Source organism: Diuraphis noxia, unplaced genomic scaffold (assembly GCF_037042655.1).
Source record: "Diuraphis noxia isolate RWA-SAM2 unplaced genomic scaffold, SU_Dnox_SAM2 contig0003, whole genome shotgun sequence".
Taxonomy (NCBI): Eukaryota; Metazoa; Arthropoda; class Insecta; order Hemiptera; family Aphididae; genus Diuraphis; species Diuraphis noxia.
This window is the reverse complement of record NW_028301713.1, coordinates 20,835,359-20,851,667: the sequence shown is the minus strand read 5'-3', so window position 1 is coordinate 20,851,667 and position 16,309 is coordinate 20,835,359. Positions and strand designations below refer to the sequence as shown.

General features: G+C 28.0%; 4 protein-coding genes across 7 annotated transcripts; 2 read left to right on the top strand and 2 right to left on the bottom strand.

The window, feature by feature from the left end:
- Positions 1–55: 55 nt before the first annotated feature.
- On the top strand, positions 56–3,901 carry Fic (FIC domain protein adenylyltransferase). 3 transcript variants are annotated; one of them, XR_016190759.1, is made up of 8 exons: positions 56–217; positions 318–812; positions 877–1,079; positions 1,140–1,319; positions 1,970–2,233; positions 2,308–2,561; positions 2,646–2,927; positions 3,134–3,898. XR_016190759.1 is itself a non-coding variant. In XM_015511297.2 (7 exons), exons 2-7 carry the CDS (start codon positions 554–556, stop codon positions 2,815–2,817), a joined length of 1,332 nt encoding a protein of 443 aa, XP_015366783.1. In that variant the 5' UTR covers positions 56–217; positions 318–553; the 3' UTR covers positions 2,818–3,901. The 3 variants fall into 3 exon arrangements, 2 of the variants coding, with proteins under 2 accessions (XP_015366783.1, XP_015366784.1); XM_015511297.2 differs by having other exon boundaries at positions 2,646–3,901; XM_015511298.2 differs by having other exon boundaries at positions 59–221; positions 2,646–3,901.
- Positions 3,902–5,086: 1,185 nt separating this feature from the next.
- LOC107163746 (uncharacterized protein CG1161) lies at positions 5,087–8,398 on the top strand. 2 transcript variants are annotated; one of them, XM_015511304.2, is made up of 5 exons: positions 5,087–5,536; positions 6,969–7,069; positions 7,146–7,257; positions 7,320–7,493; positions 8,058–8,398. In XM_015511304.2, exons 1-5 carry the CDS (start codon positions 5,483–5,485, stop codon positions 8,229–8,231), a joined length of 615 nt encoding a protein of 204 aa, XP_015366790.1. In that variant the 5' UTR covers positions 5,087–5,482; the 3' UTR covers positions 8,232–8,398. The 2 variants fall into 2 exon arrangements, with proteins under 2 accessions (XP_015366790.1, XP_015366791.1); XM_015511305.2 differs by having other exon boundaries at positions 5,089–5,536; positions 7,320–7,448.
- Positions 8,399–8,538: 140 nt separating this feature from the next.
- Positions 8,539–11,527, bottom strand: LOC149057022 (proteasome subunit beta type-4-like). The gene is made up of 4 exons (XM_089223719.1): positions 11,201–11,527; positions 10,224–10,378; positions 9,719–10,137; positions 8,539–9,577 (listed from the first exon to the last, which is right to left on the bottom strand). The coding sequence occupies exons 1-4, from the start codon at positions 11,265–11,267 to the stop codon at positions 9,457–9,459; spliced, it is 762 nt and encodes a 253-aa protein (XP_089079845.1). The 5' UTR covers positions 11,268–11,527; the 3' UTR covers positions 8,539–9,456.
- Positions 11,528–13,795: 2,268 nt separating this feature from the next.
- LOC149057021 (proteasome subunit beta type-4-like) lies at positions 13,796–16,309 on the bottom strand. The gene is made up of 5 exons (XM_089224132.1): positions 16,291–16,309; positions 16,112–16,209; positions 14,677–14,831; positions 14,172–14,590; positions 13,796–14,030 (listed from the first exon to the last, which is right to left on the bottom strand). Exons 2-5 carry the CDS (start codon positions 16,176–16,178, stop codon positions 13,910–13,912), a joined length of 762 nt encoding a protein of 253 aa, XP_089080258.1. The 5' UTR covers positions 16,179–16,209; positions 16,291–16,309; the 3' UTR covers positions 13,796–13,909.

Below are 16,309 nucleotides of genomic sequence, written 5' to 3'. Positions count from 1 at the left end.
AACTGTTATCAATAATTTATAACTTCATAATGGTTTTATCAGCTTATCATGCTGGCGATTGACAAATGACGGGTGACGAGCTAACATACTCAAAATTTAATACTCAATGGTGACGAGTGACGACTCAAATACTCTGAATACTCAAATACTTGTGGACCACAGAATAGGATACAAATTTAAGATTTACCGGTGGGCGGTGATGACCGACGGCTGACGAGTATGTATGAAAACTAAATCCGTTTTTATGAGACTACTTGGCCACTATTGGCTATGTTGTAATTATTAATTTTGTATTCGATTTACGTGTTCGTTGTTAGATGTGCCACCGCATCAAACGATCAAGATGATCTCAGTTCGTATCGTACGAATCCACTGAACAATATGCTTATTATTCATCATCGATACTGAGAGGTTTGAATTATGGACAGAGTCATTTTTGGATCAATTACCCTCGCGAAGATCATGACGGAAACGAGCCCTGTTGTGTACATTGCCGGGCCATCGTGAAGTGTTATTTATTATTAAATTATATCGATGATCTAAGATTCTAATCATGAAGTGTTTAACTCTGAAATTATACCAAACCAATGGGGTAATGTATAAATATTATTCGGTGATCTTAATATTTTTGTTCGGAGCACTGTCTAGTATATTTTTTAATAAATACTACTCGCCGTATGTTGACGATAATACCAGACATCTGATCGTGCGTCGCCCGTTTTCCATTATTGATTTTGATGATCATGAATTTGTTGATTCGTATCATGATACTCATGAACTAATCATCAGAGAAACAGATGTGGATGTTGTGTGTAAGTTTAAACAATGACTCAATCTGTTTTTCATATATATTTTATTATAATTTATATTACATAGCTGATCAAGATAATTTAGAAGCGTTAATGTCACTGGTTGCTGCCAATGAGATGAAATCGATGGGTAAAGGTGAAAAAGCATTGAAACTTATCGAACACGGTATTGCACTTGCTCCAAAAAATCCTGATTTATTAAATGGCTATGGTGAACTAATTGAAACACTTCGAGGCGACATTGTAACAGCCGATCAGATGTACTATCGGGTTTGTTAATTAAAAATAAATTTCTTAGACCTTTTAATTTACTTAAAATATATTCAACAGGCACTTATACATAGTCCAAAACATAAAGAGGCATTGATCAATCGTAAGAGAACTCAAATTATTGTTGATGATTTGGATTGGCAACAGCTCAAGCGTATTGACGAAAAAAGAGATAAAATGGCTTTAATATCAGATTCTAATATGGCTCTTAGAAGAGCGAAAAAAGAAGCATATTTTCAGGTACTTAAAAACAAAGATATGATTTAAAAGATTATGTATATATTTAAATTTATAATTTTTGTATGTTTTAAACATAATCAAAGACAATATTTTTGAATACTTAACTAAGTAGTAATTATTAACAATATTTTATATTTTATACTTTCTATGATTTACAAGGATGTATCCATTTCAAAATGTTTAAGAAACTATTAATCTTAGTATTTAAAGAAGAATAATTTAATAACTTTGTATTCAAATTTTGATAGCCATACATCGTCATTTTAGAAGAATCACCTGATTCACGATTTGCATTAATCGTATAGGTTCTCATTTGAAAAACCAAAATTAATATTGCCAAAGAATGTTACTGCAATGTTGTGAGAAACCTAAATTTTTAAAAATATTGTCTTTAACTACACTTAGAAATTAAAAAATTTTAATATATGCATGATGTAAACATAAAAATGGAGTGATCATGCTTAAGAAATCGACTTTTATATATACTTTATAAAATTAAAACTAGTTAGGTAATGTAGTTATCCTTTAAAAGATGTATAAGAATGTTACAAATATTTTTGAAGACAATATTGTAGAAAAAATATTCATTATATTTTAATTATAATTGTGTATATTTTTTCTGTTAACTGGAACCTCAAATTTTTTTTTAGCACATTTACCATACTGTTGGTATTGAAGGGAATAGAATGTCTTTATCAGAAACTAGATCTATTTTAGAAACTAGAATGGCCATTGGTGGTAGAAGTATTGCTGAGCACAATGAAATTATAGGTTTAGAAGCAGCTCTTAAGTATATAAATGCAACATTAATCAATCGACTTGGTAGTATATCTGTTGATGATATTTTGGAAATTCATAAACGAGTAATGGGATTTGTTGATCCTTTAGAAAGTGGAGTTTTTCGTCAAACACAAGTGTGTATAACAGTATTAATAATCTATGAATACTTTTTTTTTTAATCATTTATTTTTATTTGTATTTATCTTAGGTATTTGTTGGTGGTCATATTCCTCCAGGTCCATCTCACATTGGAACATTAATGGAAAATTTTTCTTTATGGCTCAATTCTGAATCTACTCTTCGACTACATCCTGTAAGATTTGCAGCTCTAGCACATTACAAATTAGTACATATTCATCCATTTACGGATGGTAATGGACGAACTTCACGTCTACTCATGAATATGATTTTAATGCAAGCTGGCTATCCACCAGTTATTATACCAAAAGGAGAAAGACATAAGTAAAATTTATATTTTATATTTCAAAACTATCTTGTTTTATTACATTTTTTTAAAAATTATTTTTAAATTAACTCTTCCAATAGGTATTATCGAACTTTGGAATTTGCTAATAAAGGAGACATTAGACCATTTTTGAGATTCATTGCTGAATGTACTGAAAAAACATTAAATCAGTTTTTGTTGTCTACTACTACAGAGTTTTCAACTGATATTCGAGAATTAGACTATGATAATATTATTATAAATGAATCTTAATAATGTTTTAAATTTGAAAATGTATCAGCCAACGAGTGTGCTTGAAGAAGCTTAATACATTATCTATGGTTTTAATCTACAAAAATTACTATGTACAATTGGTGTACTATGTAAGTCAAATTATCTTATCTAAAAGTATCTATAAATATTTTATTTATTTATTTATTTTTAATTTGAACTTATATAATTAAAACTATACAAGTTTTTAATGTAGTAACTGATAATACACTTAATCTACAATTAATAATTTCTAACTGCAACATCATAAGCCAAGAGAATTAAAAATATATGTAATTACTTATACTTTATCTTGAAGGAGGACAATAATATTTTGCACATCATTAATGATATAATTGGTGTGTTGAGAACCATATTGTGATCACACTTTAACACCTGATGAGATGCTCAGCACTGATGAACATCAGTTAGATGACTGATTATTCTCTTTTCTAAACATAAAAAATGTATGTACACTAAGTTTTACAGTTAATGTAGTGTATATTTTATGATGTTCGTGTTTATTCTGAACACTATTTTATATATTACAGTCTTTAATGACTTATAACCTTGGACAATTAGTTGAACCCAGAATTTTAAATATATTGCTCATATTTATTATATTTTGAATTAAAATAAAATTCTATAAATAAATATTGTTTTTATGAGTTATTACTATATTAGCTATAATTGTAGTTTTAACAATAATTTTTTAATAAATCAAATCTATATTGACAAAAATTATGATATTTACATTAGATTATTACTTATAATATAACATTCTTACGTAATTATATATCTAAGAATTTATGATAAATATTTATTTTAAACATATCTAATACTTTTAATAATTATTAAAGGTCTGAAAATTAATTATGTTTTGATGTTAACCAAAGCTTTTCTATACTATTAACTGTAATCAAGACATTCTTATTTGTATCCTAAATGTTTAAGTAATAGATTCTTATGATTATATTGCCTGTGATATATTTTTCATGTTAACCGTTACCTATTTGATTTATAATTTCATATTATGAAATATATTTTTTATTTATTGTTGATTATTTTTAAGTTATATTTGTATCTTTGTTAAACCATGTAAATTATTAAATTATTATTTAATTTAAAGAAAACCAAAAAATTGTTGATATTTATGTCAATAATATACCTATACAATTTCTAATTATAGAATATATAGATGTACCTATAATTTTATTTTAAAATGAATATTGTGTTTGACCCAATTTTGTTTGTTTTATTGTATTAAATACAATAGTAATGATATATTACTATATTTGTAAATAATATACAAGGAAGACATTTTTAATAAATAAACACAATATTTTCCAATATTATTGCTGAGAATATGTTTATGGAGATACCACAAATATATAAAAATAATATAATTTTTATACATCAGTGAGAGATATGCCATTTAGCATGAACTACTATAGTGCTCATCTCATAGTGTGTTTATGTCTTATTTGAACTCAAAATAATTATTTAATACATTATGGATTCTAAATAATAAATGTGTAATTTTATAATGATTGGCTCTTGTTTTATGTGAAGTGGCCAGTGGGTTCACATTTTAATATTTTATAGTGGAAAAAATACTTTGATTCCCATTTTTAAATCTCTTCTGTTAGAAAAATGAATCTAGATGATACATTTTAAAAGACAAACTTAAGAATTTCCAATACTTTTTGAAATAATTTGTTAAAAAAACCTTTTTAAAAATTTAAAAATACTAAAATAGCCAATTTGTAGTTTTGAATTTGAAATTTGAAATCAGTTCAAAATAAATGAATTCAAATTATATTCAAAAATACATTATATTATTATAACATTGTATGGTTCTTACACTTACACTTATACTAAATATGTATTTATTATCTAATAAAAACACACACTCCACATAAATAAATAACATAAAAAAACGTCTATATTTTAGAATTTAAAAAAATCCTAAACGTTTTTGAATTTTTTTTTAGACTACGGTTAAAAGGATGTTATTGGTAAAAACTAAATGGTTATAATATCTTACACTAAAATAACTGCAGTTTCTTCAGAATTAGATCTACTGACTTTCCAACAGGGTAAATTAATTAAGAAATTAAAACAATATTACGTTTACGTAGGATGTAGCTAGCCTACCAATTTATTACAAAATAGTTATCGTCTCATCCATGACAATTTCGTTGTGGCCTTATCTGAACTCTGATAGAGAAATGATAGCGCTTGGATCGTGATATTAATTATTTTCCCATAATAATATTTTACTATTTCCACAATTCTGTACTGTTATTTACTATACCTACCTATGTCTATATAGTTGTAGATTAGGGTACTTTTTACCTACCAATTTTAAATGTTTTTAATTTTATGACTATAATTATCGAGAACACAACATCGCAATAATAAATATTACAACATGCCAATCGTGAAAATTCCTATTGATGATTTGAACAGTAGGAATCGACCATTATTGTAGTCTGTGTTTAAACATATTATTTGTTGATCCTGTTAATATTTTTATCGGTCACCAAATTCTCAAAGTTTTCTAAGAATATAATAATAGTAATTGTCATGCTCATAATTTTTTTTCTACCGTAGTACCGTCTACTGTCAAACGTAACTTCCATTAGGTATCACGGGTCAACACAAAATGATCCAGATTCCTGTTTTGGTGGGCGTGTTATCGTTGATCACCTTGTTAAAGGTAAGCTTTTTACACTACGATTTTGGACATACCTCAATAATAATGTCCATTCATCTATCAATTAGTTAGGTATAAGTAATTACTAGAGGTAGGATGTTGATGACCTAAAAAACACACACAAAAATGCCCCAAAAAAATGCGAAAATGCCCTAAAAACTTCAAAAAAATGACCTTAAAAATTATCTAAAAAACTAATTAAGTAAGTGAAAAAATGTATTTATAAATAATAATTTTTATTAGAGATATGGGTGTAATAGTAATTTAAAATATGAATTATAAATATATTAAGCGTTTAAATAATTTATAAATAAATTTCAATAGGTATTAAAAATAAACAATTGCCCTAAAATCTATAATTTGAGAAAAATTCCTCACATTGTACAAAGAGTACAATAAATGTCTTTAAAGATGAAAAAATGACTTTAAAATGTTGAAAAATGACATTAAAAAAAACAAAACAAAAATAATGCATTTATGGCTAAAAATTCCAAAAGATGCAATATAAAATCAGAATATTCTGCATCAAGAGAGAATGAAACAAATTTTTAGTTAGGATAGCATTGTGTAGAATCAAAGGGGAAAAAATGCAAAATTCATCAACATCATAACTCTAGTAATTACTGTATGAAATATATTTCTTAAGATCAGAGTTCGTGATTTGAGCTTTTCAAATTTAAAAATATGCAATCGAATAAAAGTTTATATTTTTTTAATAACCTATTCACATTTTATAAACTAAAATACAAAAAATACATATTGTTTATTAATCTTATAGCCATGTTATATTATGACTTGTTCCTTGAATTTTATTTATTTATCTTGTAAGTCAAATACTAAATTAAATTTTTTAAATTTTCCACCTTGCTCTTGAACATGTTTTAAAGAGTAGAAGTGATGAAGGAGACGTTTTCACAATAAATTATTAAATAAAAGGTAATGGTTAAACTATGATTAGGTATATTATGAGAAAAAATAATTTAACAAATGGTTTTGATCACTGTTTTTCTAACATTTCATGACTCTTGAGTCACAAAATAAAATTTTTTTTTGTGTATCTGGAACCCTAGAAAAAACAAATTATAGGTAATAAACACTAAATTTTTTTACCTTTCTATTAATACAGTGAAACCTCTTTTAACGGACACCTCTCAATAGCGGACACCTCCTAATAACGGATGGAATTTTGAGAACGGCGAAATATGTACTCACTGTATTTCCCCTCTTAATAGCGGGCACCTCCAAATAGTGGACGACGTTTAAGCGCCCGAGAGTGTCCGGTATTTAGAGGTTTCACGGTATATCATATTTTATTAAATGTAAGTTCAAATTTCCCAAGTATAAATTTAGATCAATAACCCTACTGACCAGGTGTCTTGGTTAGGTATGCTCACTTTTAATATGATTTTCTTATTTAACAATTATATTTTTTTAGGCTGAATCATATGAAGATGCTCGTTGCAAATGTGTCTGTACTATTGTGAATGGTACAGAAATGTACAATAAATTATATATAGCTAATGTTCTTCCCAGCAAGTGAGTTGAATAATATTCATCGTAGACTTATATATTTATGTTATAAATTATTAATAATAACTCAATTACTTTTCAGTGATTGTAACGGAGTGAGCTTACCAATTATTGGTGAAGTGAATAATACAAAAAAAGAATTATGCCCACGATGTACTTGTACTTATGAGAGTAGAAACACCACAACTATGAAAGTAACAAATTATTCTAACATAAGTTGAATATATTACTAATCCTGACATAATGTATTATTTAGGTGGTTGTATTAATTGTGCTGTTTGTGATATCATGTTTGGTGATGTACATGTTATTCCTGCTATGTCTGGAGCCAATGATAAGAAGACGCAAGCTAGTTGGCGCATACGTAGAGCACACCAACGAAGAGGTATGTTCTTTATTGGAGGCGACCATATCCGATAGCAATAGTTTTGTAAGTCCAACCAATTCTCTCCCAGTTTTTCTTACAAAATATACAATAACAGCAGTTCTTTCCTAACATTCCGTGTTATGCAAAAGTATTTTGACATCACCATGTCAAAATAAATTGGAAAAATTACAAAAATATTCGTCGAAAGATATGGTTTATACAGTAAATATTGTTGTAGTTGGACAAATTATTTGGGTTTTATATTATTGTGCTTGTTTTGTTTTAGGCTGTCATTAGAATAATGTACACATTTTTTTACGTAATCATCATGATCAGTGTGCTTGATGTTGTTAAATATGTTAATTTCTGGACACAATAGACGTGTCTTTTAGATTTTGTAGGCCCCTTAATGCCTGTTATAAAAATATTGAATATAAAATTGTGATAAACACTAAATTTAAAATAATTGTGAATTTTTTATTTCTTAGAAATAATTTAATGCATGTGTTTGTTTTTATTTTTTATTTAAATTTTTAAGTACTTATCTTTCTTATTTATTTATATTATTGAATAATGACTAAAAAATGTATTAACAAACATTCTTTACCAAACTACTTTGAAATATAGGACGATGCCCCACCAGCAGTATCTTTAAATACAAGGAGAGGAAGCGATCCAATGGTTTCTGTAGCCAACAATAGTAATGTCCTCAACCGATTTGGTCATCAACAAGACAAATGGAAGAAACAGGTGAAAGAACAAAGAAAAAATATTTATGATCGTCATACTATTCTCAATTGAATGTTTTAACATCTTTATTATTTCCCCCGTTCATTATCTGTTATATTCAATACTACTATTATTTTGTTTGATATTATATAATTGATTCCATGATCATTTTAACTATATTATTATTTTGATTATCAAAGAAAGAGTAGATTTTTTTAAATATATTGTAATTTCATTGATTTGCATATGCATTATTATTTTTTAATTTTTTTTTTAAAACCATATATCATTAAATATATTTGGCATAATTTCATGAACTCGTATCATGTGATCATTGACATTGGTACCTTAAATATAATATTAATGAGTACAATAAAAATAATAAAACCAACAACGAAGAATACAATTTATTGAATTTCATTTTAGATTCTGAGTAGATCAATGGATGTATTGATTTTTAACAATGTATGTTTTATGGCGTCTATTATCACCTTTTGGAGCATTAAAAATGCTTAGATTTCCTACTTCACTATATTTTAAAATACAATTGTTTCTAGTTGATACATGAAGGGATCAATACTTAAAAATATTAATATATGAATATTTTCCAAATAATTAGGAAGAAAGTTTTACGGAAAACCAGTTTTTGACTAAATAGTAAATTAATTTTGATTTTTAGTGTAATTAGACAATCAAAAACTGTAACGACTAAATTATAAATAGGTACCTAATGTTCATAATTACCAATTTCTGTACAAACAATTAAAAATATTTTTCTTCTTTGATCTAATTATTAAACATGTGAAATTTTTTTTAAAATGATTATTTAAATCACCAAAAGTTGTTCATTTTAATCATACTTAAAGATAGCATTATATGTATAGAAATAAACACGAACCTGTATTCAAAGATTAATTAACGACTGTATGTAAAAAAAAAAAAATTATTATTAAAAACTTTCTTTGTAATAACTTGAAGAAACTATAGTATAAAACATTTAAAAAACATTAATATTAATTGAAATAATTAGTGGTTCATTATGTAATAATCACCCTGTATATTTATATGGATTTGGTAAATGTGTATATTATAATTTATAATAATTCAAGATAAAGTATATATTTATGTATATATATTATATATCATATCTGATTATAAAAAATGAATAATTTAAAAAAAAAATTTCCGCTTTACTCAGTTTTCATAACAAAAAAAAAAAAATAATCCCTACATAAATATAATTATTATTTAAAAATAATTACAAGATTGTATGTTATATATTATATTAGCCTCAAGTTTATTCATATCCTTGTACTAGCTTGGCAACTTCCCAGTTTGGCTTCAACGCAAGATTTTGTACTTCTACAGAATCTTTAGTAACAATACCAATTTGATATTTATCGTGGCTCCTTGCATCTCTATAACATACATCATAGTACTTAATAGTGAATTTAAAACAAGTAAGATTGGAACAGCATTGCAGATTTGTAGCAATTAAGCATAAACATTGAGAAATAAGATAGAATCAAAATCAAAATTATTAAAATATGTTTAAATACCTGTAATACAACACTTCCATACACTTTTTGAGCAGATCAACAGCTTCATCTTTAGTAAGTTTAGAATTGAATTTTTCACGCTTTTCATCAATAGCTTTTCGCATCAATGGTAGTGCAAGGTATGCACCATAACCATTAGCAATTTGATCATCTACAAATGCTGTTCCCAATTTATCAACTTCACCTAAAAAGGGAACATCGTTTTGGATTCCAGCCACTAAGAATGTGGACCAAAGTGGCTTCATCTTAGTTCTGCGGTTGTACAAAACACGGGACAGCCAAGTGTGCAAAGCTTTTGGTTTCATTGATATACCGTCATTGAGACTTTTTTCAGTTCTAATTTTTTCATTGACAATATCTCGTATAAATTGGTAATCAGAATATTCACCTGCTGCAGCAATAATCATATTTTGATTTACCTGTTGATAAAACATGATATAATAAATTGTTAAGATAATTTTTAGGGATCTAATATTGATCAAGACATAATATAAAATTATCATACCGTCAATATTCTGGGATTATTCTGGAAACACGCCATGGAACCGTATGAAGTAAGTGTATCTGCAGCCAAAGCTACACCAGATTCAAACACAACACCAAGCACAGAAGTAGTAGTTGTGATTGGAGTCCAGCCATGTTGTACGACATCATTTTGAGCTAATAATCAAAAACAAATCATTTGATGAAAAAATGTCTTTGTTTAGTAATTAATGACTATAGTTCTATACTGCCCGGCATAAATTCACTTTAGCTACCCAGCATGTTTTTTAAATTTTTTTTATCCAATCATAAGTATTTCAACGAGTTAAGAACGATGGTGTGAAAAAAAATTTGGTGAAAACATTATTTTGGAAGTTATAGCCTTCCAATGTTTGCGTTTCACATATTTGTGTAACATTATTTTAATGCCCCACAGAGTAGACTTTTGCGAGTTGTTTACTCAGACTTTTTTTACCGTTTGATCTTTGGTAGTCTACCGCCTGGAGCCGGTAGGCAACGAGCTCTGTTATACTTGTGTTACTTTAATTAACAAGGTTAAGTTTGTTTGATAGGCGATTTGTCTGCTTGAAAGGCAGTGGTGTTTGTCCCGCTCACGACCCTGAAGATGTCGTCTCTCCTCCCCCCCCCCCCCCATCCAGCTCAGGTTGGCTATTTTAGACCCGTGGGTTCGGGGGCCGAGCTCCCATCCAACGAGAGGTCCGGAAGACCTTGAGTTTGGTGACCGGAGCCGCTAAGTAAAGAAAAAAATATGCTGGGTAGCTAAAGCAGTACCGGATCTAGGGGGGGGCGATCCGGGGCCCATGCCCCAGGCGCTTATCATAGTGGGGCGCAAATATTATGTTGTGCCCCGGGTTGCATAATTTGTAGATCCGGTACTGAGCTAAAGTGAATTTGTTCCCTAAATTTTCATCTTTTAATGTCGACCAAATCAAAAATAATGATTTCGAACTAGATAAATATATCATTATTTCAACTAACCTGAACGTCCAGTATCGGGGACATTCTTAAAGTTTCCTGGAATCCAGTCTTGATGTTTAATGTACATGATTAGAGTTGTGATGGTCGTGAACTCGCGACTGAAAGAATCAAAATGAACGAATCTGTCGAGTGAGCGAGTGTCCGTTTCGCGACCGAATGTTGTACTTAAAATATTCGGTCAAATCAAAAATAACGATCTTTAGCTCTTTTGGGTTTTGGAGGTTTTTAATAAACATAGAGTAATATGATGGATCAATAATATTAATATTTTTTTATAATATTAAAGTTGAAAGTAATATTATGCTATGCAGAATTCACGAATCATTGAACTATAGAGTATAAATTATAATATTATGATAAATTGATAACTGGAGGGAATGCTTTCCAAGCAGTGTTGCCCGAGAAGGAATGTTAGAACGAGATGGGACATACTAATGTTGTTACTTTCTTTGTCTTACACATGGTCCTAAAATCTTAAATTAATTTAGTGCGGTCCGCGGACTTTAATATTTTATTTTTTAACTTTCACAAAATCTTTATGATTAAATTGATAGAATATGAATTATTATAATTTATAATACCTATAAAAAGTATTGAAATATTAAGCATTTCTTGTGGTTTGTGGATTTCTACATTTGTCATATAAATGTAAATTAAGTTGCTAGGAATTGTTTATTTAATGTTGGAAATAAAATATTAAGTTGTAAATTTAAAGTTAGAAGGTTTTAATTCATAACTGACAACTATAAGCATATAAATAACGAAAATTGGATTTTTATTAAAATAAAAACATAGTATTTATAATATTATTCATAATTGAAAGAAAAGTTACTTACACTACTTACCTGAAGCTTTACCTACAACTTACCTCAATTATTGTTCTTACTACTTTCCTAACTTAACTTAATATTGAAAATGTATAATCTAGCTACGATTTCTACTGGAAAGATCCAGTAAACAGAATCTTCAATAGATTTTTGCTATATTTCTTAGCAAAAACGTCCTAAAGTAAATAATTATTTAAAGATACTATAAGAAATTGTAGAACTTTAACTATAGTCATAACCTTGAAGTTAAATAATGCGTTAAGTTAACGAGGTAACTTTTGTGGAATTAAATCCAGCTAGATATTTTTCCTGTAATAACAATAAAACAATAAAGGGTGATTCTTTTATCAAACAACACTTATATGGTGTTTGTGTGCAAATACCACCTAACATACACCTATAACTCACAAACACCACCCAACTTTGGGAGGCTATATCTTGTAAACGAATTAACGAAAAATGAAAATTTAAACGTGAAAATTCATTGAAAAAATAGCCTTTTAAGTTAATGAAATTTTAAGTGTAGGTTGTCATTTGAAAATTAAAAGTTGATAATGGTTAACCTGATAAATATAAGGGTGAAAATATTTAAAAAATATATAGTTCTAGAACAAAATGGTTCAAAAATTTTGAAAAAAAAAAATTTGAAAAAAGTAAATAGTTTTTGAAATAATGAGTGTTGTTTAATAAAAGAATCACTCTGTATATTAATAAAAATATTTTACATGAAATAAACTAGCAAAATATTCAACTGTATAATTGAAATATGATAGTTGATTTATTACATTTAAAAGCATTCATACAACAATTATTAAATCATAATAAAAATAAAATCATACACCACAAATTAACAATATTATACTAACTTGTGAAATGACAAGTCTTTCCTAACGTCAATTGAGCTAGTCCAATTAAAACCACTACGACATAAACCATCTTAAATTCTTAACTGCTCACGGTTTTACTTTTTTTTAAGTTTGAGTTTAAATTTTACTCTTTAGAAACAAAACAAAACGTTAAAGTCGTAGAATCATTTAGTCGTGTGTGATAAAAAAAGGTAGCAGCACCACACAATAATTAGGAAGAAATTTTTACGCAAAACCAGTTTTTTTACTAAATAGTAAATCGATTTTGATTTTTAGAGTAAATAAACTATCAAAAACTGGAAAGACTAAATTATTAATATGTATCAAATGTTCATAATTACCATTTTCTATACATAAAATACAAAATATTTTTCTTTTTTTGATCTAATTAATAAACATGTAAAATGTTTTTAAAATGATTATTCAATCGCCAAAAGTTGTTCATTTAAATTATACTTAAAGATAGAATTATGTGTATAAAAATAAACATGAACCTGTTTTCAAAGATTAAATTACAACTGTATGTAGTAAAAAAAAATTATGAAAAATTGTTGCTTTGTAATAACTTGAAGAAACTATAGTATAAAACATTAATTAAAAAAACATTAATATTCTTGAAATAATTAGTGGTTAATGATGTAATAATCACTCTGAATATATAAGGTGTAATAAAACTATTTAACAAATTTCCATTACAAATATTTATATATTTGTCAAATAGTATTGTTAATTGTTATATCCTGTATATATATATATTATATATTATTCCGACATCCAGTTATATTTATATGGAGTAAGTTAATGTGTATATTATAATTTATTATAATTCAAATTATAGTTTATATATATGTATATATTATATAACATATTTGATTTTAAAAAATGAATAATTTAAAAAAAAATTTTCCACAGAACACGTTTTTATTAGCAAATAAAGAAGTAATCCCTACATAAATGTAATGATTATTTAAAAATAATTACAAGATTGTATGTTATATATTATATTAGCCTCAAGTTTATTCATATCCTTGTACTAGCTTGGCAACTTCCCAGTTCGGCTTCAACGCAAGATTTTGTACTTCTACAGAATCTTTAGTAACAATACCAATTTGATATTTATCGTGGCTCCTTGCATCTCTATAACATACATCATAGTACTTAATAGTGAATTTAAAACAAGTAAGATTGGAACAGCATTGCAGATTTGTAGCAATTAAGCATAAACATTGAGAAATAAGATAGAATCAAAATCAAAATTATTAAAATATGTTTAAATACCTGTAATACAACACTTCCATACACTTTTTGAGCAGATCAACAGCTTCATCTTTAGTAAGTTTAGAATTGAATTTTTCACGCTTTTCATCAATAGCTTTTCGCATCAATGGTAGTGCAAGGTATGCACCATAACCATTAGCAATTTGATCATCTACAAATGCTGTTCCCAATTTATCAACTTCACCTAAAAAGGGAACATCGTTTTGGATTCCAGCCACTAAGAATGTGGACCAAAGTGGCTTCATCTTAGTTCTGCGGTTGTACAAAACACGGGACAGCCAAGTGTGCAAAGCTTTTGGTTTCATTGATATACCGTCATTGAGACTTTTTTCAGTTCTAATTTTTTCATTGACAATATCTCGTATAAATTGGTAATCAGAATATTCACCTGCTGCAGCAATAATCATATTTTGATTTACCTGTTGATAAAACATGATATAATAAATTGTTAAGATAATTTTTAGGAATCTAATATTGATCAAGACATAATATAAAATTATCATACCGTCAATATTCTGGGATTATTCTGGAAACACGCCATGGAACCGTATGAAGTAAGTGTATCTGCAGCCAAAGCTACACCAGATTCAAACACAACACCAAGCACAGAAGTAGTAGTTGTGATTGGAGTCCAGCCATGTTGTACGACATCATTTTGAGCTAATAATCAAAAACAAATCAGAACAAAAGTACTTTACCATCCCCCTCAACATTTTCGATTTTTTTTTTTGGAACATACTTATATTAACTATTTGAGAATGATGGTACAATCAGAATTTTTCGGTCAAACTTAGTTTCGTAGTTATGGTGTTTAGAAGTTGGCAATTTTGCATTTTTTACGCATGAGCGCAACGCTGCGTTTATCACGTCTTTTACGATTTTTTAAATTTTTTTTTCTTGAAACTTGCATATATTAAGAAGTTAAGAACGATGGTGGTTACAGAATTCATTGGTCGGACTTGGTTTTGAAATTTTGTATTTTTTACGCATACCCAAAACGCTATAATTAAAGTATAGAGAGCAATTTTGAGTCTGTCAACTGTCAAGTTACAAGTCGCCAAACTCGAGGTCCTCCAGACCTCTTGTTGGTTGGGGGCTCGCCTCCCCCCCGGAATGGAAATAGCCAACCTTTTACAGGGGTTGATGGTGACACCTTTGGGGTCGCGGGAAGGAGAGCGTCCCAGCCCTTCGGGCAGACAGATAACATAACAAGTGAACTTAACCTTTAAGTTGTTAGTTAAAGTAACATAAGTATATTTTAGTAGTTCTCTTCCCCTACCGGCTTCGGCCTACCTGGTGTATCCAGATAATCTCATTATAGTTAAAAGTACCTATTTTGTGTTCTAATTATTGTAAATCCAAAATTAACTTGATTCTGCTGTGCTCGAGCTTGGCCAACGCGATAGTCATTAACAACCACAATCTAGGCGCTAGGGGCTAGGAGTATAAATAAGTTAATTAGATAAGTAGTTTTTATGTTACATATAGCCATAACTGAAAATTTGAATGCAACATCATTTTTCACTGAGAAAAAAAAATCAAAAGAATCGTAATAGATGTGGTAAACGCAGCGTTGCGCTCATGCGTAAAAACCACAAAATAGCTGACTTCCAAAGCCAATAACTTCAAAACTAAGTGCGATCGACAAATTCTGATTGTATCATCGCTCTTAAATAGTTAATATAAGTATGTTCAAAAAAAAAAATCGAAAATTTTGCTGGGGGTGGTAAAGTGCATTTTAGCCAACAAAATCATTTAATGAAAAAATGTCTTAATTCAGTAATCAATGATTATAGTATGTACTATAATATTGCCTACATTTTAGTAGAATAGAACTATATAACTATTGTTCAATATATTATTACTAAATTTTCATCTTTTAATGTCGTCCAAATCAAAAACAATAATGATTTAAAAAATATATTATTATTTCAACTAACCTGAACGCCCAGTATCGGGGACATTCTTAAAGTTTCCTGGAATCCAGTCTTGATGTTTAAAGTCCATGATAAATAGCTTTGTTACTAATGACAAAATACTTAAAAGCTCTATATTAGTGAAGTACTGAACTACTGAAGTATAATTATACTAACATAATAAAATTCTGTTCATAACTTACTTATAGTTATTTGAATTTT